This window comes from Podarcis cretensis (genome assembly GCF_951804945.1).
Source record: "Podarcis cretensis genome assembly, chromosome: 11".
Lineage (NCBI taxonomy): Eukaryota > Metazoa > Chordata > Lepidosauria > Squamata > Lacertidae > Podarcis > Podarcis cretensis.
In genome coordinates this window covers 66,498,259-66,521,500 of record NC_137180.1, presented here as the reverse complement: position 1 = coordinate 66,521,500, position 23,242 = coordinate 66,498,259, and the positions used below count along the sequence as shown (strand labels likewise).

General features: G+C 48.0%; 1 protein-coding gene across 1 annotated transcript; it reads left to right on the top strand.

The window, feature by feature from the left end:
* The first annotated feature begins 9,907 nt into the window (after positions 1–9,907).
* On the top strand, positions 9,908–12,237 carry LOC307226378 (avidin-like). Its single transcript, XM_079995169.1, has 4 exons — positions 9,908–10,467; positions 11,003–11,216; positions 11,449–11,569; positions 11,964–12,237. Exons 1-4 carry the CDS (start codon positions 10,363–10,365, stop codon positions 11,995–11,997), a joined length of 474 nt encoding a protein of 157 aa, XP_079851295.1. The 5' UTR covers positions 9,908–10,362; the 3' UTR covers positions 11,998–12,237.
* The last annotated feature ends 11,005 nt before the right edge of the window (positions 12,238–23,242 follow it).

Genomic DNA, 23,242 nt, shown 5'->3' with positions numbered 1-23,242 from the left:
GAACAGAAGGGCCTGACCGGAAGGGATGCTGGACATCATTGCAGAACCTCTGCCCACTCGCTGCGCCCCTCCTTGGAAGGAGCCCAGAGCCATGAGAACAGAAGGGCCTGACCGGAAGGGATGCTGGACATCATTGCAGAACCTCTGCCCACTCGCTGCGCCCCTCCTTGGAAGGAGCCCAGAGCCATGAGAACAGAAGGGCCTGACCGGAAGGGATGCTGGACATCATTGCAGAACCTCTGCCCACTCGCTGCGCCCCTCCTTGGAAGGAGCCCAGGGCCATGAGGCCAAAGAGGACCTTCTGGTTCAGCCTCTGTCTCAAGGTGGCCCATCTGGGCACCTGAGCCCTCTCCCTTCCTGCCAGTTCCAGCAACTGGGATTCAGAAGCATCGCTGCCTCAAGCTTCCTTCTCCTCCCGCTCCTCCCCCCACACCGGTCCCCCTTCTCGCCCTCCAGCGGAGTGGGGAAGTGGTCCGTCCTCAGTCCAGTGAGGAAGACAGAGGTGGGGCAGGGCTGAGCAGGAGGAAGAAGGAAGGTCAAGCTGTTGGCTATTTGCAGTATGGTAGCGCTGCAGAGAGCTTGCTGGGGAGACCATGCATTAAAAAGGGACTCAAAAATAACTTAAACAAGGTTTTAATTTGCCTCTCATTTTTTTTGCCCAAGTGCAATACTTTACATTTCTCCCTGTTAAAATTCATCTTGTTTGTTTTGGCCCAGTTCTCTAATCTGTCAAGGTCGTTTTGAAGTGTGATCCTGTCCTCTGGGGTGTTAGCCACCCCTCCCAGTTTGGTGTCATCTGCAAATTTGATCAGGATGCCCTTGAGTCCATCATCCAAGTCGTTGACAAAGATGTTGAATAAGACCGGGCCCAAGACAGAACCCTGTGGCACCCCACTAGTCACTCTTCTCCAGGATGAAGAGGAACCATTGATGAGCACCCTTTGGGTTCGGTCAGTCAGCCAGTTACAAATCCACTGAGTGGTAGCATAGTCAAGTCCACATTTTACCAGCTTCTTTACAAGAATATCATTACTCGTCAGAAAAGCATGAACAAAACTAATACCTTCCTTGAGTATTTTGGATTATGACCAAGTATGGCACACCTTCCTGTCCAATATATCCTAAAGAAGGCTTCTTTTAGAGAAGAGAAGCAGGCATGCCTGGAGATTTTAATAGAAATAGTTTTTAATACTGATTAATCTTTAACCCAGATAGCTGTTTAGTTACATCAACAGGAGAGCCAGGGAAAAGCATAATCAGTAGTTTGTGTTCTGGTCATTATGACAGACAGATCTGAGAACAAGGACAATTGTTTAAGTCACTTTTTCTTTTATTCTTTCAGAGTCCCCTGACCTCATGAACCTGACTCACGCACCCACACAAATTACACACTGGCCTGCTAAGAAGCTTTAACAATTGAGTCTGCTACTTGTCAACTTCATCCCATTCAGGGAAATGGTTAAAGCTGTTCTAGCAGAAAAGATGAAAAAATTCTTTACTAATAATTCAGGTGAGACATTCTAGCCAGTTGTTTAGTCTCAACACTAAACCAGTGGCCAGCCCACCATCCTCCCCAAGCAGGAACACATGACAATTATATTCACCCAGAACAATTGATAGTCACACAAAGTTCAAGTTAATGAATTGACAATTGCTTCAAAACCTGATAAAAATAATTGATGTGCATCACTGCCTAGAAATGATTTACCTATCTGCAATCGTCATAATTGAGCACAATTAGAAATGCAATTTGGACAAGTCATCAAAATGGAGGAACAAAAATAAATAATTTCCCCATTTGAATCATATACCTTTTCCAAAGGGACTGGGCTTTTACTTTAGGCTAGTTTTTCACCAATTTCTTTATTGCAGTTACAGATAGGTAGCCATGTTGGTCTGCTATAGTCAAAACAAAATAAAAAAAATTTCCTTCCAGTAGCACCTTAAAGACCAACTAAGTTAGTTCTTGGTATGCTACTGGAAGGAAATTTTTTTTATTTTGTTTTTTCTTTATTGCACTCATTCTTTATCAGCAAACTGATTACAAAGGAGTCTCAGAGTTAAGCCATACATGCTGAAAAACAGCTCTCTTTCTGAAATATGAATGTTCTCAACATCAGTTGCCGGCAAGTAAAATCTGGCATTCCAGCTGAAGCCAACTGTAGCCCGGGAATGCTTGTAGAGTCCTGTGGAAAACAAGATAAACGAGGCAAAAGTTGCTTGAACCTTTACACTGATGCTCCACCTTGGCCATTCTTAACCATTAACAGCATGGCTTGGTAGAGCTTATGATCAAAGCCATTCAACGCCATCCACTGGTATCCTGAATCCCATCTTAACACTGTATAATTTCCCACAAAAGACAACCTATTGAGGTCAAAACATGTCAGGATTATAGATACTTTTTCTTATATTGTTATATTACCAGACTTATCAATGCTAATTTTTTTGTATACAGTACAATTGCATCTTGTTCGCAATCAACTTTCATGATCTCAAGTATCCAGGATGACAAATGTACTTTTGGATCAGGGATCAACCAGTCTCAGTTGGTTAAGCAGTTGATGGCTGAACAATTGAAAGTGGTTAGAGCAATGCTTGATCAAGATGAAGAAAATGAGCCAGAGAAGCAGGAGGTGGAAGCTGGGAATGGGCAATACTCAGAGGCAGAAATGACCTCCATACAAGGATTTGGAGGAGGAGGAGAAGATAAAACTACAGGTGGTGATTTGCAGAGCTATCTGGATATGGCATTGGTGGCTGAGAGGGAAAGAAGCTTTAGAACTTCAGTCCTGGCCTTTAGTTCTAGCAGAAAGAAAGCACTGGAGTGAATTCAGAGAATGATGCTATTAAAGTTATGGTACTGTCTCTGGAAAATATTGGAAAAAAGAAAGTGGAAGGTCCTAGAAGTGGAGATCAGGATACCACTGTAAACATTGCAGGAAATGGAATAAAGGCAACACTCATTTTGCCTGAGAGTTGCATTCCAGACCGCTGCATGAGTTGGTGGGCATAATCCCACTCTGCCTTCATCACTCTCCTCCATTTCAGGCATGTTGCCATCAGTCCGTCCTCATCGTCTCTGGTGGGGCCCCTGCTGTGAGTCTGGTCCTCCGCATCTTCTTCCTGCTCATCACCTGCAGAGGGTGCTATGACGGTGGAATGCAGATCTGGGAAGTACATGAGGTCTTGTGTTTCTTCCTCTGCTTGCACAGAAAGATCTTTTGACAGCTTTCTTAACTACCTGTCCTGATCTGCCTTGTCCTGCTTTTAAGCCCATAATTCTATAGCTTTTTCCTACAGAATAAAGAGCTATATAGGATTCCTTCCTGTGCTCCAGTGTCTAGCTTTTCCCTATTTTCTTTGGATGTGTTGTTGTTGTTGTTGTTTAGTCGTTTAGTCGTGTCCGACTCTTCGTGACCCCATGGACCAGAGAACGCCAGGCACTCCTGTCCTCCACTGCCCCCCGCAGCTTGGTGAGACTCATGCTGGTAACCTCGAAAACACTATCCAACCATCTCGTCCTCTGTCGCTCCCTTCTCCTTGTGCCCTCCATCTTTCCCAACATCAGGGTCTTCTCCAGGGAGTCTTCTCTTCTCATGAGGTGGCCAAAGTACTGGAGCCTCAGCTTCACAATCTGTCCTTCCAATGAGCACTCAGGGCTGATTTCCTTCAGAATGGAGAGGTTTGATCTTCTTGCAGTCCATGGGACTCTCAAGAGTCTCCTCCAGCACCATAATTCAAAAGCATCAGTTCTTCGGCGATCAGCCTTCTTTATGGTCCAGCTCTCACTTCCATACATCACTACTGGGAAAACCATAGCTTTAACTATACGGACCTTTGTTGGCAAGGTGATGTCTCTACTTCTCAAGATGCTGTCTAGGCCTGTCATTGCCCTTCTCCCAAGAAGCAGGCGTCTTTTAATTTCGTGGCTGCTGTCACCATCTGCAGTGATCATGGAGCCCAAGAAAGTAAAATCTCTCACTGCCTCCATTTCTTCCCCTTCTATTTGCCAGGAGGTGATGGGACCAGTAGCCATGATCTTCGTTTTTTTGATGTTGAGCTTCAGACCATATTTTGCACTCTCCTCTTTCACCCTCAATAAAAGGTTCTTTAATTCCTCCTCACTTTCTGCCATCAAGGTTGTGTCATCTGCATATCTGAGGTTGTTGATATTTCTTCCGGCAATCTTAATTCCGGCTAGGGATTCATCCAGCCCAGCCTTTCGCATGATGAATTCTGCATATAAGTTAAATAAGCAGGGAGACAAAATGCAGCCTTGTCGTACTCCTTTCCCAATTTTGAACCAGTCAGTTGTTCCATATCCAGTTCTAACTGTAGCTTCTTGTCCCACATAGAGATTTCTCAGGAGACAGATGAGGTGATCAGGCACTCCCATTTCTTTAAGAACTTGCCATAGTTTGCCATGGTCGACACAGTCAAAGGCTTTTGCATAGTCAATGAAACAGAAGTAAATGTCTTTCTGGAACTCTCTAGCTTTCTCCATAATCCAGCGCATGTTTGCAATTTGGTCTCTGGTTCCTCTGCCTCTTCTAAATCCAGCTTGCACTTCTGGGAGTTCTCGGTCCACATACTGCTTGAGCCTTCCTTGTAGAATTTTAAGCATAACCTTGCTAGCGTGAGAAATTAGTGCAATTGTGCGATAGTTGGAGCATTCTTTGGCACTGCCCTTCTTTGGGATTGGGATGTAGACTGATCTTCTCCAATCTTCTGGCCACTGCTGAGTTTTTCAAACTTGCTGGCATATTGAGTGTAGCACCTTAACAGCATCATCTTTTAAAATTTTAAATAGTTCAGCTGGAATACCATCACTTCCACTGGCCTTGTTATTTGCAGTGCTTTCTAAGGCCCATTTGACTTCACTCTCCAGGATGTCTGGCTCAAGGTCAGCAACCACACTACCTGGGGTATATGAGACATCCGTTTCTTTCTGGTATAATTCCTCTGTGTATTCTTGCCACCTCTTCTTGATGTCTTCTGTTTCTGTTAGGTCCTTTCCACTTTTGTCCTTTATTATGGAAATCTTTGTACGAAATGTTCCTTTCATATCTCCAATTTTCTTGAACAGATCTCTGGTTCTTCCCATTCTATTGCTTTCCTCTATTTCTTTGCATTGCTTGTTTAAGAAGGTCTTCTTGTCTCTCCTTGCTATTCTTTGGAAATCTGCATTCAATTTCCTGTATGTTTCACGATCTCCCTTGCATTTTGCTTGCCTTCTCTCCCCCGCTATTTGTAAGGCCTCATTGGACAGCCACTTTGCTTTCTTGCATTTCCTTTTCATTGGGATGGTTTTCGTTGCTGCCTCCTGTATAATGTTACGAGCCTCCATCCATAGTTCTTCAGGCACTCTGTCCACCAAATCTGAATCCTTAAACCTGTTCCTCACTTCCACTGTGTATTCATAAGGGATTTGACTTAGATTGTATCTTACCGGCCCAGTAGTTTTTCCTACTTTCTTCAGTTTAAGCTTGAATTTTGCTATAAGAAGCTGATGATCTGAGCCACAGTCAGCTCCAGGTCTTGTTTTTGCTGACTGTATAGAGCTTCTCCATCTTTGGCTGCAGAGAATATAATCAATCTGATTTCGATGCTGCCCATCTGGTGATGTCCATGTGTAGAGTCGTCTCTTGTGTTGTTGGAAAAGCGTGTTTGTGATGACCAGCTTGTTCTCTTGACAGAACTCTATTAGCCTTTGCCCTGCTTCGTTTTGATCTCCAAGGCCAAACTTGCCAGTTGTTCCTTTTATCTCTTGACTCCCTACTTTAGCATTCCAATCCCCTATAATGAGAAGAACATCCTTCTTTGGTGTCACTTCTATAAGGTGTTGTAAGTCTTCATAGAATTGGTCAATTTCAGTTTCTTCAGCACCAGTAGTTGGTGCATAAACTTGGATTACTGTGATGTTAAAAGGTCTGCCTTGGATTCGTATCGAGATCATTCTATCATTTTTGAGATTGCATCCCAGTACAGCTTTTGCCACTCTTTTGTTGACTATGAGGGCCACTCCATTTCTTTTACGGGTTTCTTGCCCACAGTAGTAGATATGATGGTCATCCGAACTGAATTCACCCATTCCCGTCCATTTTAGTTCACTGATGCCCAGGATGTCAATATTTATTCTTGCCATCTCATTTTTGACCACCTCCAACTTACCCATGTTCATGGTTCTTACATTCCAGGTTCCTATGCAATATTTTTCTTTACAGCATTGGACTTTCCTTTCGCTTCCAGGCATATCCGCAACTGAGCGTCCTTTCGGCTTTGGCCCAGCCGCTTCATCAGCTCTGGATCTACTTGTACTTGCCCTCCGCTCTTCCCCAGTAGCATGTTGGACGCCTTCCGACCTGAGGGGCTCATCTTCCAGCGTCATAACTTTTATATGCCTGTTGTCTTTGTCCATGGAGTTTTCTTGGCAGGGATACTGGAGTGGCTTGCCGGTTCCTTCTCCAGGTGGATCACGTTTGGTCAAAACTCTCCACTATGACCTGTTCATCTTGGGTGCCCTGCTCGGCATAGTTCATAGCTTCTCTGAGTTCTTCAAGCCCCTTCGCCACGGCAAGGCAGTGATCCATGAAGGGGCAGTGATCCATGAAGGGGTTGGATATGTTAACTATCAGATATGCTTCACATGTGTGTGACAAGTTGGGTGTTCTCCCATGCCAGAGTTCCAAAGGTGTGTGTGGAGCTCCCTTGGTTGGCAGTCAGTTTTGGAGATGCACTGCAGTGGCTGCTGGGTCTCCCCACATTCTCTGGGGAAGATTTTCATCCTTTAGCATGCAACATGTCATTTCCATAATGGATCTAAACTTTCTCTCTACAATATGTTGTGGGGCAATCCCTTCCTTTTCATGTCAACTGAACAGTACTCACCCCATTGTCAGTCCTGAGAACTGTGGTTTTTCTCTGGAGCTTGTAATTTGCCATGACAATATACTTTATGAAAATCTATGTTGTTGTTTAGTCGTTTAGTCATGTCCGCCTCTTCGTGACCCCTTGGACCAGAGCATGCCAGACGCTCCTGTCTTCCACTGCCTCCCGCAGTTTGGTCAAACTCATGCTGGTAGCTTCGAGAACACTGTCCAACCATCTTGTCCTCTGTCGTCTCCTTCTCCTTGTGCCCTCCATCTTTCCCAGCATCAGGGTCTTTTCCAGGGAGTCTTCTCTTCTCCTGAGGTGGCCAAAGTCTTGGAGCCTCAGCTTCAGGATCTGTCCTTCCAGTGAGCACCCAGGGCTGATTTCCTTCAGAATGGATCGGTTTGATCTTCTTGCAGTCCATGGGGCTCTCAAGAGTCTCCTCCAGCACCATAATTCAAAAGCATCCATTCTTCAGCGATCAGCCTTCTTTATGGTCCAGCTCTCACTTCCATACATAACTACTGGGAAAACCATAGCTTTAACTATACAGACCTTTGTTGGCAAGGTGATGTCTCTGCTTTTTAAGATGCTGTCTATAGTGTTTCACTTTTCTCCTCTATAAAATACACAAAAGAGAGTTATAGGGAAATGGGGGGGGGGAGTGTCTTTTACAACCCAGCTCTCCAATAATAATAATAATAATAATAATAATAATAATAATAATAATAATAATTTATACCCCGTCCATCTGGTAGGGTTTCCTCATCCACTCTGGGTGGCTCCCAACAGAATATTAAAAACACGATAGAAGATCAAACATTAAAAACCTCCCTAAACAGGGCTGCCTTCAGATGTCTTCTAAAAGTCAGATAGCTGTCTATTTCCTTGACATCTGATGGGAGGGTGTTCCACAAGGCGGGTGCCACTAAGAAGGCCCTCTGCCTCAAGGCATTCAGTGTCCCCCTAAATTTGTTGTCGGTCAGAGAAAATTAAATGAAGGCAGGAACTAGTGAAAGCAAGGAAGATATTTATTTTTTCTGTTGCAACAGAGTTCCAACCCAGGTATGCGGGAACTTTTAAAGGCTTTCGAAATTGCATAGCCCTTTAGCCAAGGACCACCCAGAAAGGATCATACACAGAGATTGTGGCTTGTCTCCTGTCTGTCAATATATCTGATAATTGTATGCTGATTGCACTGGACCATCCTTTTGAAATGGTATATACCTTAGTTCCTGACTCTTGCCCACAAATCTGCGCCCATTGCTAAAAGAAGATGCCCTCTTGACAGGTCCGCTCTGCTTTACTTGCCAGACTGGTTTTGCAGAGGGCAAGCCCCCTCATTCCAAGCAGTTTATTTGTTTACAGGATTTACAAGTGAAAAATAACTATTCTGAAAGGTACCCCCCCCCATACTTCCTTCTACTGCAGAAAAATATTTGGGGTCATCAATAGAGTCTCAGGATTGCTCTCTTGCACCATTTCAGAATATAGTTTATGTACCTATGTTTGTATGCCCATCCTGTGTATTTATTGTAGGGACGTGTATAGATGCTAGGAGAGGCTATATTTATGAGATATGATCTTTCCTTCCTTCCTCATGTCTGTGAGCTCAGCAGTGCCCATCTCTTTGCAGCTTAAAAGGGAAGCTTAGATAGGCTAGGGTTAGCCTTTATGTTTAAGTCATCCAGGATGCTTTAAGGCAGACTGGATTCTCCTGGTATTTTCCCTTTTTTGTCCACCTTAAAACAATCACACAACAGATGTGTAAAAGGTAAAAACAACCGCTATTCACTCAGAACACTTATTGAAGATGATACGGAAGGGGGGGGGCATGTCTTCTTCACCTTCTTCTTCGCTACAATATATCAATTTATTTCCAATTGTCAATGTCGAAAGGGACTAAAATCTATAAAATTCATAGAAAATCAACGTGCCAGTTTGCTCAATTTCTCTAGGACTCCATCACACCTCCCCCGTCCAGCATAATCCCTCAAGCAAGGTGTTAAGACCCTAATCCTGTCAATCGCTCTGATCAGCCTTTCCTCCAGGCAATGTCAGGTGGCAGACTATGCATATTTGGGACCATTGTTTTCTCATCCCCAGGAAGTGTTTATCTGTGCATATCTCCAGCTCTGCATATTCCCCCCTCCCTCCTCCATATGTTAATCTGTGTAACCCAACCTCCCTTTAATATATTCATGATGTAATCTGTGTAACCAAACCTCTCTTTAATGTATTCATGACGTGTTTTGCACTGTATTCTGGGACATGGAGGGAGTTTCAAAAACTCATGTCACCCCTTTCTCGCTGTTCAATCTCGCCTTGAACCTGTTGCGCAATAAACTTGGATCTTCTGCAGTTTGCTCCTGTCTCCGGCTGAGCTCATTCTCCTCCGCAGGGACCCACGGACTTAGTCCGATGAGCTGGGTGGCAGAGCAGCCTCGCACCCAGATTTTGCCGTAACAAAGAGTAACAGAAACCGCAGCTGTGTTTAGGCAGCCTTAGCAAAGATGGTGTCAGCAATGGAGCTGGGATACGCAGATTGTGCTCACGTTTCTGGCTTGGTGATGAGATGCAGAGCAAAGAGTGACGAGAGGCGAAGGAGAGGATGTGCCCAGGTCAGGGCACGGTGGGAATGTACTGACTGCGCTAACAGGTGGGCACCAGGAGGCCTCAGCTGAAACTGACTCTACAGCTCTAGGATTCTCTGATTCCTCGACGTTGCGCCGCAGACTGCCCCAAATGAGGCATTGAGATGCTTCTAAGCCAATAAGCCCCAAACGTTGCAACCTTTCCCTCCTCCCGCAGCCCCTTGGCTGAGCCTTTTCCAGCTCTGCAGACTTCTTTTTGGGGTTGAGGTGCTTCCTCTCCCCTGAAATGTCTGAGGTCCTTCTGTCCCAAATCAGCCACGGAGATCTTCTCCCGTAGCGTCAGAGTTCGCAGGGCTCAGCTGACTACAGTACAAAAAGCTGAGCCTTTGGTGTCATCACCAAGTCCTATGGAACTTTCTGCCACTGGAGATTCCGCAGGTGCAGTCTGTGCCAAATTTTAAATGCCTGCTGAAACCTCTTCTTTTCCGCCAGGCCTAGGCAGGCAGTTAAGAACACAACCCCCACAACGGTCAACTGAATATTGTTTCTTGTTTTTTAAAGTTGTTTTCAACTTTTTATGATTTTACTGTATGGTTTTATATTGTCCCAAACAGCTGTGGTGTGTTTCTATGGTACAGCAGTATATGAATATATATATCTATAAAGAAATAAGTAAATAGATAGATAGATAGATAACGGTGCCTGTTGGCAGGTGGTCGAACATCTTTCCTGGCCGGGGTGGGGAGATGCCCGGGATGCCTCTGCCAGCCCCTCCGCCCTCTTGGCAGCTGTCTCCGCGCCGCGCCCGCCCGACTTGCGCAATTGCCCGCCCGACTCGGCGCTATAAGAGGGCGGCCGCCGGCTCGAGGGGGACATTCTGTTGCCGGCATCGAGGATGGCGCAGCGCTCGGTCTCTCTCGGCGGCCTGGCCGGCTTGGCGCTCCTGGGCGCCCTTCTCTCCCTCTCGCCCGCCGAAAGCCAGCCCTCTCCCCTGCCCAAGGTAGGGCCGGGCCGAGGGAAGGCAACCGGGCGGGCAAGCGGCGCCGGCTGCCTTCGGAGGGGACACCCGCACCGGGGCGGAGGGGCTTCGCCGGGTCTCTGTCTCGCCCTCCCGTCTGCGAAAGGGGAAGGCAGCAGCGCCGCACCGGCGGGGATACAGAGAAGTCAAAGCGCGAAGGGGCTGTCGAGGCGTACTTGGGGGGCGGGCTGTGTGTTTCTCTGGGGGCCTTGGAAGCCACTGCTGCTGCCGGCTTCCCCTCCTGGTTTCCCGGGGTCTTAATTTCCGACGTGCAGCAGCTGCCGCAGGCGCTTTGCATGAGGTTCCTTCGGATGGGATCGAAAAGTGGCGAGCAGGCGCAATCTCCACTGGGCGCAAAGCACCCCTTTGGATCTCCGCGCCCGTTTGTCCGGGCTGGAGGGGGTCTCTCTCTGATCTGGGGGAGGGGAGTAGTCTTTGGGGTTGGACGTGATGACCCTTTGGGGTCTCTTCCCACTGTCCCTTCTCTGACTCGCTTCTCTCCCCTCTGGCCCCGTAGTGCAACCTGCAGGGGATGTGGGTGAACGATCTGGGCTCCCGGATGTTCATCGGGCCCCTGAATGCGGCCGGCCAGTTCTCGGGCTACTACCTGGCCGCCGTCTCGGCTGCCCCCGACGCCGCCATCCGGGAGTCGCCCCTGCATGGCACGCAGCACCCCAACCCCCCGCGCGCCCGGCCCACCTTCGGCTTCTCCGTCAACTGGTCCTTCTACGGTAGGCGGGGGGGGGGCAGGAGGGGAGAGGGAGGGGTCTGAGCAGCCCCATGGACGAGGAAGAGAAGGGCTCCCAGCCGCCAGGGACCCTCTCGTTCACGCGGTGGCGTCGGGGGACCAACTTGGGCTGGCCAGCCGAGGGACAGAAGCTCTGCCGCCCCTGAAGGAGAGGCTGGACGGCCTCGGCTCGGCGCCAGCCCACCGACCTCCCTCTCTCTGCCCCGCCCCCGTAGACTCCACCACCGTCTTCGTGGGGCAGTGCTTCTTGGATGAAAACGGCGACGAGTTCTTGGAGGCGACGTGGCTGCTGCGGGAGGAGGTGGCGACTCACGCAGACAACTGGAAGGCCACCCGGTAAGCCTCCCCGACGGCCCGACTGGGGAGGGCGCCCCCCATCCATTAAAACAGGCAGGCGAGGACTTCGAGGGCGAAGGAGCGCACTCGGGGCTGAGCATCAGTTTCCTTTCTAGTAATAAGAAGAAACTTTTCGCTGCTGCTCCCGATGGTTCCCCCCCCCCCCGCCGCTCTCATTTCCGTAAGAGTTCAAAGCAGATCTCGGGGACCAGGCTGCCCCCACGAAGGTGGGCCTAGGCCCCAGCTCAGCCCCCACCCTCCATCAACTCCCTGTCTGCAAAGAGCCCCAACCCATGAATATGAAATCATGCCAGAGTCGTCCAGGAGCCCTCCTGACCCAAGAAAATGCCAACTGAATGGTTTATCTGAAAGTTCTCCCTCTCTTTCCTTGCAGGGTTGGCCAGAACGTCTATGTACGTGTCAGATGAAAAGGAACCAGGATCTGGGCCTGCTTCTGCTACTCGTGTGTAGGATCAGCTACAAGACAACTCCCCTTCCCTCCACCAACACTGCCCCCACCTTTTCCACAGGGAGGGGCAATAATCCCCCCTCAGGGCAGGGGTTGGGGGGCTGCTTTTACCACCCCACCCGCTAGAGAGAACATTTGCTGCAGGTGGTGACAGCTTTTGATAAGGCAACTGCTAAGGGTTTATTCTCTGCACTTGCTAGGGGCTTTTGGGTGGCCTTTAACACGTTTTAAACCTTCTTTTAAATACTCTGTGCCTGCCCCAGAGAACTGTCTCATGGGGCAATTGCAGGAAACCAATAAATAAACCTTTCTGCTGTTAAACATGTCAGAAAAATCACCTTCAAGGCCAGCATAGTTTTTGAATGTTAGCATCCCAGAGGGAATACTGACATCACCACCGTCCGCCTCCAGAAGGCAGGGAGTCCCTCAACAGGCTGAGAGGCAGACACTCCACTGCCCTGGAAACACAGAGGATCACTGGGGTGGGGGCAGGACGTTGACGCAGCCCCCCCCCCTTCATTGAGAGAACTACACTGAGGCTCAGAGCCAAAAGGCCAGGCAAGCACCAGGAATGGCCAAGGAAGAGGGGGCTCTACCTACTCTTGCCCCCCCAACACACCTGGAGCAACAGACATACGCCCACAAAAAGGCACAGAGGGCCTCTCCCTCACCAACAACCGTATGTTTTAAGTTCAAATTATTCAGCCTATAAAAATAACACTGGGGCAGCCCCCAGACTGTACAGAGCGTGGGTCCAGCTAACCTGATAAAGGACCCCCTTCAGTGTGGGAGCGGCAGGCCCCAAACCTCTGTGTGACAGAGAAAGGAGCCAGCCCTGTTCCCCCACAACTCAAGACACACACGTGTCCCATCCCACATTGACAGGCCAAAGCCCCACACAACAGCTCTGGCTCTCCGGTCCTGGAGGGGTCAGTTGTCTGTCACCTGAGGAGGGGGCTTGATTCGCACATGGTGCCTGACTCCTAGAAGACTCTCGTACAGACAGACACCTGCATTCCCAAGGCTCTGGAGAAATTGGGCCACACCTCCACCTTTGGTGGGGTGGTACGTGAGTGCAGTAATTTTGGGCAATGGTATTCAGATAAAGCTACAAAGATCTTAAATTGGCACATTATCCTAACTTTGGAATTAGCACTTTTGTCTATGTTTGAGGGGAGCCAGAATTTGCACCATAAGACTTGACAGGGCAGCTGCTCCTAGTAGCTAGAATGACACCAGGGTTTTGGGTAAACTTAGACGGGGCCAGTCTTGCCACTTGAAACATGAAAGTGTGGATATTGCATGGCTGGAACAACTAACAAAGAAGCCGAGAGTCCTCTGGGGCCAAAGGAAAAAAGGGGGAGTTCATACCTTTCTTCTCTGACTTTGTAAGCAAGGAGGAACGCGGCTGAGGACCACCAACCCCCTTGGCCCACAAATGAATATGGCCACTGACTCCCGGTAATCCCTTTCCATTACAGTCAAATCTCCATTGTCAAATGTAATCTGTTCTGGAAGCCCATTCGGCTTCCGAAATGTTCAACAACTGAAGCGCGGCTTCTTGTTGGCTGCAAGAGCCTCTTGCACTCAAGCGGAAGCTGCATCAGATGCCTGGCTTCCGAAAAATGTTCGAAGACCGGAGCATTTACTTCCGGGTTTTTGGCATTCGAGAGCCAAGGTTTGACTCTGTTATGGTAAGGTATGTGTTTCATAATCCTGCCTTGTTTAAACATTACTCCCATGCCATAAACCGTTCCAGTCAACTTCCAGAAAGATGGACTGAAGAAAGCTCACCTGAAGATAGCGGCAGAGCAAGCCGATTGGGTACTTGGGGCAGCGCTCGTGCCCTATGCCCAGGTCCAGGGCCAGATGTGCGTGGGGCGGGGCCAGGCAGGGCAAGAAGCCTCCAAGGAGTCTGCCTGCCTCCTCTCACTCAGCCTACAGCTGAGGGGAGGTGGTGGGCAGACTGTTTTGGGCAGTGCGGAGCCTGCGGGCACTCAAGCCACTGTGTCACTCCCAGGAGAGATGCGTGGCTCAGGCGTGCTGCAGGCCCTGTGGTGAGTGCCGCCTGGCATTTTGAAACCCCTTCAGTGGTGACACCCAGGGTGGCCTGCCCTCACTGCACCCCCCTTCCTACGCCCCGCCTGAAGAGCCTCCCACGCCGCCCAAAGAAACCCAGGACACTCAAGCGCAGGATAGTGCCAAAGGCGCCCACTCGAAGGGGAAAGAAGGGACAAGACCACCCCACCCTCTAGAAAGCAACAGGGGAGCCTGACCACATTCCAGCTCTCACTCTTTTGATGGGAACAGCCTCACGCTGCCTGTCTAGCTGGGAGGGCTAGCCAGGACGCCACTTAGCTGAGAGAGACAGGGAGAGCCGGCCAGGCTTCGAACAGCTGCTGAGGGCTCTGTGTCTGCCACTGGTCACAAATCAAGGGCTGCCTGTTCAGATCAAAATCAACTGGAAACAAAGGAAAGGACAACTGAAGTTGCAAGAACAAGCTGACATTTGCAGGGTACAGAATAAGGAGGGAATATCAAGGAGGCAATGTGGTAGTAGACGCTGGAAGGTGGCTGGTAGGCCGACCCAACATTTATGGGATCTGCAACTTGGAGTTGTTATGGACAAAGGGGAGGTACCCTAACCAAAACATCAGAAGGGTTGACCTCCTGAGCTGAGCACTGCACTGTAAGGGCTTGACAACAGCATTGTTCCAGAGCAAAGGAGAAAAGCCCATTTTCCAAAACACAGAAATTCACCAAAAATAGCAAAATAAATGGTTTCATTTAGTGCCAAAGCATAATAAAATGGTGGTCCAGGGATAGAGGGGACTTGACTCATGGCATGAAGGGAACAAGGACGCCATAATGTATCATCACAGACTCTGAATCCCCCTCCCATCTGCCAGACTAGGTGCTATCAAAATCACCACAGGAAAGCCCAGCCCTAGAGGGGAAGGATACCCAGGAAGAGCAAAGAAGCTGCGCCAACCAAGTTTTAATGAGAAAAGGAGGTGTAAATGCCGCCTTCTGCTAGGGGCATGTCTGGATCTCATATTTCTGCCTGACGCCACAGCCTTTCATGTGAGATGTAATCCACTGGGAGCAGTCAAGTACAACATTCCTTGTTTTGCTAGAGTGGACATGCAAGGGAATGTTTGGTCCAGCCAGTCAAAACTTCCTGTTGCTCCTGGGCTGGAGCAGCCTTCCTTGCATGGGACTAGTGGGTGAGTGTGACCTTTCCACACCTGGCCAAAGGACAAGGCAGGCTGCCACTCTCCCTCTTTTCCATCTTCCTTTCGTCCTGCGAACTTCCTGGACTGCTACCTGCAGTCACTAGGTCAACCCACATACAGGGTAAACCTGTTTGTAACTTTAAGCCTTAAGCCGGCCTTCAGGAATCACACTGTGCTCTGCCTGATTGTGAGTAAACTTTCTTTTTGTTGCTTATGAATAAGACTGTGCTGTCCTTATTATTTTAAGAGGGATTCAAGGGGTCTTACCAGGAAAATATTAGGACACATTTCAATCTGGACAAGCCAGACTGAATTGTGTATTGTCTTAAGGAACTCACATGAGTTTGCAACTAGTTTTCTGCTGTGTAAAGGGGAATCCACTCTGCTAAGTGAAGGAACTTGCTAGCACATGTTAGGAAGGATATTAATAAACACTATATCCTCTCCTGCCACCCTGAACATTCCCACATTTCTGTGACATACCACTGATGTATGCTGTGTGAAATGCAGTGCTCTCCCCCCTAGAAAAATCGGTGCTAGTACTCACCACGAAGTGCCACACTTTTAAACCAAAAAGGGAGGTGCCAGTACTTCATACCTTTGAGTACTCCCTGGAAAAAAGTACTGGTGAAATGCATTGTGGGAACTTTTAAGAACAACCCATGTGACTTTTCTTCTGGACTTCTTCGTTTTTTGTGGAGCTTGGAGCCTTGTGGCAACAATAAATGGACAGGCTTCCTATCTGCTGTTTTGCTTCAGTTTGCCTGGCTGTGCTCTCTTGCTTGAGGCTGACCAATTCTGAACCCGCAGGGCTAGACCATATCCCAAGATTTTGTGACCTTATCAGATTTTTAAATGTTGCCATTTTTCTTTCTTTTCAAATTTTCTTTTTGCTATGAGCCACACACCAGGCAAGAAAAGGCTAGTGACGAAAGCAGCCAAGGCTTGGGGTCTTAAAATGTTAGGACCACCTACCGTCATTTTATTCATTTTAGCTCTCTTTTACTCTTCTTCTCCCCCCCTTCTTCTTCTTACTGTTTACTCGCAGCAGCTCCCCCTCCCCCGCCCCCCTAGAAGCAGGCACCAGAGAGTGAGAAGCGCAGGTCAGCTGGTTGGGAGGGGGGTTTAAAAGCCTCTACCCCTCTCTCCTACTCTCCTTTCCCTTTTCTTTTCTTCCCTTCCTACCCACCGTGAACCACCCCCTGAGCCAGGGGGACCAGGGAAGACGCAGACCACCCCCCGCCCCTCAACTGAATCCATCTGTCAGTGAAAGGGAGCGACACACGGACCGGCCAGGTCTGTAAAAATCTAGTTGCTCGAGAGCCCTCTGGCGGCGTAGCAACGAAGCTGCTAGCTCTATTGCAAGACTAAACAGGGAACCCTCTGATTAAAAACCTAATTGCCGGTGCTTCACTTTTTCCTATCTTTTAAATTTTGTTAAAATCAGGAATGGGGGGCAGTTAAATGACTCCCCAAAAATCCCAAGTCTCAAATTAAGACCCGAACAATGACTGTTTACACAGGCACCAAACATACACAACAGCAAAGAGGCTCAGAAAAGGCAGATTCATTTCCACCAAAGGAACACTAGATGGCAAAGCTAAGCAGTTAGACTTCATCCAGAAAACACTAAATAAATTCATTTCCTTCTCCAAATGGGAAGCAAGCCTGGGAAGTGACCTCAACCTAAATGTGAGAGGAAACTCCCTGAGAAACATCCACCCCACAATCCCATGGGCGGGTTTCCTCTGAGGGAAACCCCGAAAAACTGAGAGAGACTATTAAAAATGCTTTACAAATGGTGGCCCTATGCGATATTTGGGGTGAAAGGAACCCAGGTGGTACCAGTTGCACACTGCAGTCGAGGCGCCATGGCATAATGTCCAGTCTGGGCAGCATCCTGCTCCCACCAGGCCTGATGCCCTTGGCTGAAACCACAAACATTGGTAACATCGAGATCAGAGGCCAGGCCCCGGCAGAAGCTGCCCTCAAGCTAGGAGAGGAAACACAAACTGCCCCATCGCCACTCACCCCCCTGGCCCCCAGCACAGCTCCAAACATCCAAAGAAAAGCACAGCAAGCCAAAGGCTTGTAGTGCCTAACAGATTTCCACAAAAACGACATCTCCTTACTGATACAGGAAATACAAGACAAACTAGGGGACACCCAGATCCCCCGGCTAACACACCACCAACTACACGCCTTCTTAAATAACCCAGCAACAAAAGCAGCAGACACTAGATCTTTGACCACCTTTGAAAAGGCAAAGAGGGCCAGGCAAGAGGGAGACGCTCTCCATAAGCAGCGTCAGAAAGGACATCAGAGGAGCCTGGATCAGGCCAGAGCCCCTCCCCCGCTCCGACTGCCAAGTCTGGCATCCTTTTCTCATCGTGGCCAAACAGATAAATCTCCTGGGAAGTCCACAAGCAAGAGCTGAGTGTAGCAACTCTCCCCGTTGGTGACTCTCAGCAACTGGTATTCATTGAATCACAGAGCTGTAGAGTTGGAAGGGACCCCAAGGGTCATCTAGTCCAACCCCCTGCAGTGCAGGAATCTTGGCTAAAGCATCCAGGACAGATGGCCAGGCAACCCAAGATTCTGAGTACTTCCACTTTGTCGATCAGTTCCTCCCAGCTGGTGAGGACCAGGCCCAAGACAGACGATCCCCTTGCTACTTCTGGGAAAAGAAATTGTCAGGAAGGCAACGGAAGATTTTGTTGGCCTTTACCTTCTTGGCAGAGTTTGAGTTACAACAGATATCAGGGAAGTTGAAATCTCCCATGACCACCATATCTCTCCTTTTTGAATGGTTGGTAATCTGCTCTAGTAAGGCATCACCCAAATCTTCAGTCTGGCTTGGCGGTCTATAGCAGACCCCCACAGTAAGGTCCCTGTTGTGTTTCTCTCCTACAGTTTTTATCCATATACTCTCAATGTGCTTTCCATGCTCCAGGTCATGGTTTTCTTCAGAAGTGTACACATTCGTTACATATAATGGTCCTCTTCCTCCCTTCCTGTTTAGTCTATTCCTTTTGAACAGGTTATACCCTTCAATTCCTACATTCTAGTAATGACTCGTATCCCACCCGGTTTCAGTAATGCCTACCAGGTCATATTTGCCATCCTGTATAAAAGCTCCAATTCATCTTGCTTGTTTCCCATACTCTGTGCATTTGTGTAGAGACAACTGAAACCATGAGTTGCTCCCTCCAGCTGCTTCCTTCTTGTAGTTTCCCTTTGCAGGTTTCTGGAGCAGCACCTCAGTTTCCTGTGCATCAATGAAGCCATTATCCCCAGTACCAGGTGCTCTTTTGTCATTTGTAATGTTGTCTCCCGGCCCCTCAGGAACTAGTTTAAAGCTCTCCTGATCTGGTTCACAAGGCTCGTAGCAAAGGCATCCTTGCCAACCGCTGTGAGGTGCAGCCCATCTCTCACCAGAAGACCTTCCTCAAGGAAGCAGAGACCATAATCCAAGAGGCCAAACCCTTCCAGCTGTTACAGAAAAATCTAGGTGCGAGGCTGCTCAGTCGCCCATCTCGTCAGGCAGAGCCCGCGGGTCCCTGCGGAATAAAGGAAGGATTCCAGCCAACCGGAGCAAGTAGCTGTAGACCAAAGTTTATAGCGCAATAGGTTCAAAGAGCAAATTTGAATCCCGAGGATGGGGTGACAAAGACTTTTAAAACTTTCCCACCATATTCCAGAATACAGTTAGTACAGCACCATTGCAACATCACTGACATGTCACAAAAGGGGAGGGGTTAACCTTCGCAAACATGTCCAGACAAGTCCTTGGTACAAGATTAGCATAAGTAGACATGGCAGGGCAAGACTCAGGTATTGCTGATCAGAAGGTTGGTGGTTCAAATCCCCATGATGGGGTGAGCTCCTGTTCAGTCCCAGCTCCTGCCCACCTAGCAGTTTAAAAGCACGTCAAAGTGCAAGTAGATAAATAGGTATCGATCCAGCGGGAAGGTAAACAGTGTTTCTGTGCGCTGCTCTGGTTCACCAGAAGTGGCTTAGTCATGCTGGCCACATGACCCGGAAGCTGTACACCGGCTCCCTCGGCCAATAAAGCGAGATAAGCGCTGCAACCCCAGAGTCGGCCACGACTGGACCTAATGGTCAGGGGTCCCTTTACCTTTAGCCACCACCCAAAAGTACAATAGAAGTTCCTGTGTCTGGAGCCTGAGGTGAGTCAGGTGGTGAGATTTGGCTTCCCTTGGCTAACAATGAGCAATTGTCACCTCTGGGCACTTCCTGGAGTCCTTTTTCAAGGGAAAAATAGCTTTAGAATGGAGGAAACTGGCAAAGGAGTTGATTTTATATTATTTTTAAAGCTAGGTAACTTCCCTGAGCTGTCAAGCTGAAAGGATACATTCAGGCATAACATTTGTAATATTTAACTTTAAAGATGTCCCCCCCCCCCCGGTAATTTCTGTAACACAGCCAAGACACCACCTGTGCAGCCAGGTATTCAGAGGCATGCTAGCTTGCCATTGTGCCTGAGAGCCATTGAAAGTTTAAATATCAAAATCTAATTTGTGCTGGAGATGCAAAACAGAGATAGGAACCATGTGTCATATGGAAGTGTGTGTATATTAAACAATTTTGGAGTGACATTCAAGAGGAACTTTAAAAAATGTTTAAAATATCATGTAAAAAACCAACACAGGCATACCTCTTGGGAATTATATTGACTGACATTCCTTCCACTAGGAAAAAAGTTTTCTTATATGCAACTGCTGCGGCCAGAATGATTATAGCAAAAAAACTGGAAGGGAGAATAAAACTCCCTCAATAAGAGAATGGCAAATAAGATTTTGTGAATATATAGAATCAGCAAGACTTACAGCAGTGGTAAGAGGCCAATCAGACCAAAAGCTGATAGAGGAGTGGACTTGCATGAAGGAATACACCAAAAACCATTGTTCTGGTATTAATATATCAATATGCAATGAATGAAACTTATAGAGTAAAAAATTAAGAAGAAATGGGTATAAGATGAGATAGTCAAAAATAATACGTATTGATAACACAGTGGAAAGAAGAAAAAAACAAAGGAAGCCACATATAGGTGGAGGGAAGTCAAAATTTATGTCTGTATGTTTAGTTTGTATGTTTGTTTTCCTTTTTTGTAATCTAAGTTGAGAGGTGTATGTATCTATGTATAATAACTTTGTTTAGTATTCTGGTTTGTGTTTGTAAGAATTGCATTTATTAATAAATGTTTTAAAAAATAAATAAATAAATAAATAAATAAAGTTTAAATACCCTCCATTAATTTGTCTAGTCCTCTTTTAAAGAGATGAAGGTCCCAGAGAAGAGGGACTAGGTGCCCCAGGGTTGCGACTGTCTCTTCCTTCTGCCCTCCTGCCAGGAAGGGGAAGGCTGCAGCAGCGATTGCATCCCTTCCCAGAAGCTGCAAGGCTCAGTCCCCCCCCTCTTGCGGAAGCAGCCCATAGAAGGCCAGGCCAGGCCAGGCCAGGCCAGGGCAACCCCCACACTGCCCTTTGCTCCAGTGCCAGCTGCGGAAATCTTGCCAGAGGGCACAGGAAGGGGGATTTCCAATGTGTCCTTGTTCCTTTATTTGGGAAGAAAGGCGGTAATATTTATTCAGGCAGGGATCATGTTAACCCATGTACTTCTGAGAAGGAGCTGGTGGACAAACATGCCCCCCCCCCTCTGCCCGCAAGTCACAATGTGCCAGACCACAGGGGATGTTTTCCTCGCTGAAGCAATTCAAATTACAACAGACCTGAAGCAGGTTCTGGCCCAGGTCCAGACAGGCTGGATGCTGCTGCTGCAGCAGATGTGTTTATCTTGTGTTTGAAAGACCTCACTCTGTCTGGTGGGTGGGATTTGACCCAGGCCCCTCACCTCCTCTCTCTGGTTCTCTTGGCATCATGTACTGGGCAGGATGGGGGATGCACTGACAGCCCAAACGAGGAAGGGCTTTGGCTTGGTGACAGAGCATCTCTGCCTGCTATGCAGAAGGTCTCAGGTTCAGGTCAGGCTGCAAGGAATCTCAGCCTGAAGACCTGCAGAGCCACTGCCAGGAAGTGTCGACAGTCCTGGGCTCCCCAGATCAGTGGCCTGCAGGTGACATCTTCCTATGTATGCTCGGAAGACAGCTGGCAGCAACACAGGGGATTCTTGCACAAGAGTGGAAGGGGGAAGCCCAGGATGAAGCAAGAGGTTCTTGTTTCTGAGCAGCAGGGTGTGGGGCAATGCAAGTCTGGGGCGCAGAACAAGGTGAGTAAGCAAGCCGTCTGTGTCCAGTATAAACAGCAGCCAGTCATCCGTCTGTAAAGTGCAAAACCACAAAATGTCAATGGAAGTGAACCATCCTCTTTGCTCCAACCTGACCTGCAAGAACCTGATTTGCGTGAGCTTAACGCCCTCCCTTCAGATGCGAAGGAAATAAGCAGCTGTCTTCTTTTTAAAAGACATCTGAAGGCAGCCCTGTTTAGGAAAGTTTTTATTATTGAATGCTGTATTGTTTTTAACACTCAGTTGGGAGCCGCCCAGAGTGGCTGGGGAAACTCAGCCAGATGGGTGGGGTATAAACAATAAATTATTATTATTATTAAGAGAGATCCAAGCTCTGCCAGGAGCTCCTCTGAAATGCAGGAAAGGGGAGGTCGGAAGGCAGTGCAAATTCCTCACAGAGGATCATTCCCCCCCCCCCCCCGCCCAGCAATGAACAGGATTGACTTCTTCTTCCCCATTTCTGCATCTGGCTATATGAAAAGCTGCCCCTCACCTTGGCTACAGTGGAAAAGGCTCTCTGTGTTGGTGTGTCACAGATGTGCTGTAGCCAAACCAACCAGCCTCCATGATTGGTTTCTTGCTGCCGCTGTTTTGCCACAGATCTCAGTGAAATCAGCCTGGTCAACAGGAGTGTCAGGATTGGCACCACCCCTTGCCCTCTGGTTAGGAGGGTTCAGGAAGGAGCAGGGTTTGGAGCGGGTTTGAAGCCCAGGTTTGCACCAATCCTGATAACCACCTCCATTCAAGTAGTCTTCAGCTGGTGGGTGAGTGTGTGGGTGTGAGGGGGGGGGGCAAATGAGTGAGGCACCCTGCTAGCTCACAAGAAGACCAGAGGCCCTCTCCCAGCCTCACCTACCTGGTGATTGAACTCAGGGCAGTGGCTCAAACTTCCAGGTATCCATGGGAAACAATGGGGGCCCTGAAGGAACTCATTCTCTTCATTCTGCAGCAGCTGAAGGCCCCCCCTCCTGCCAGGCAGCCAGCTGAGCTTCCTAGGCTCCTGGAGCTCTGCACTTCAAAACTGGATTGCTTCTGGTGTTAGGTAACTGTCAAATTATTCTGCAAAATGGATGCATACAGCATACTATTAGAATGGGAGACGAAAGATGAAGAGGTAAAATCAGTTATGAGTAAATGGGCACAAGATGTAGGTCACAACATTATGATGGAAGATTGGGAAAAATTATGGAAAACTGATTTAAAATTTACAGATTGTTCCCTATTGAAGGAGAATTACATGAAGATGATGTACAGATGGTACACAACACCAGTGCAGTTAGGGAAAATGTACAAAACTGGTTCAAATATACGCTGGAAGTGTAAGGAAAACGAAGGGACATTTTATCATATGTGGTGAGAGTGTATTGTAATTTTTAAAAATTGGGAAATGATATACAACAAAGTGAAGAAAATGTTCCATTTAACATTTGTTAAAAAAACCTGAAGCATTTTTGTTAGGGATTGTAGGGAAAGATTTGCCAAAAAAGCTGAAAAACATCTTCTTGTATGCAACAACAGCCGCGAAAGGTCGAATAGCACAAGGATGGAAGACTGAAGAAACCCCAACTAAAGAATCATGGCAATAAAAATTGATGGACTATGCAGAACTGGCAAAACTGACATATAAGCTACAGGACAAGGATAACTGTGACTTTAAAGATGAATGGGAACCCTTTACAAAGTATCTGAAGACGCAAC

Bases quoted from the DNA above. Each gene is read 5' to 3' on its own strand.
- LOC307226378 (XM_079995169.1), top strand. From the start codon at position 10,363: ATGGCGCAGCGCTCGGTCTCTCTCGGCGGCCTGGCCGGCTTGGCGCTC. The intron at 10,468-11,002 runs GTAGGGCCGGGC...CTGGCCCCGTAG, and splicing joins AGCCCTCTCCCCTGCCCAAG to TGCAACCTGCAGGGGATGTG. The intron at 11,217-11,448 runs GTAGGCGGGGGG...CCGCCCCCGTAG, and splicing joins CGTCAACTGGTCCTTCTACG to ACTCCACCACCGTCTTCGTG.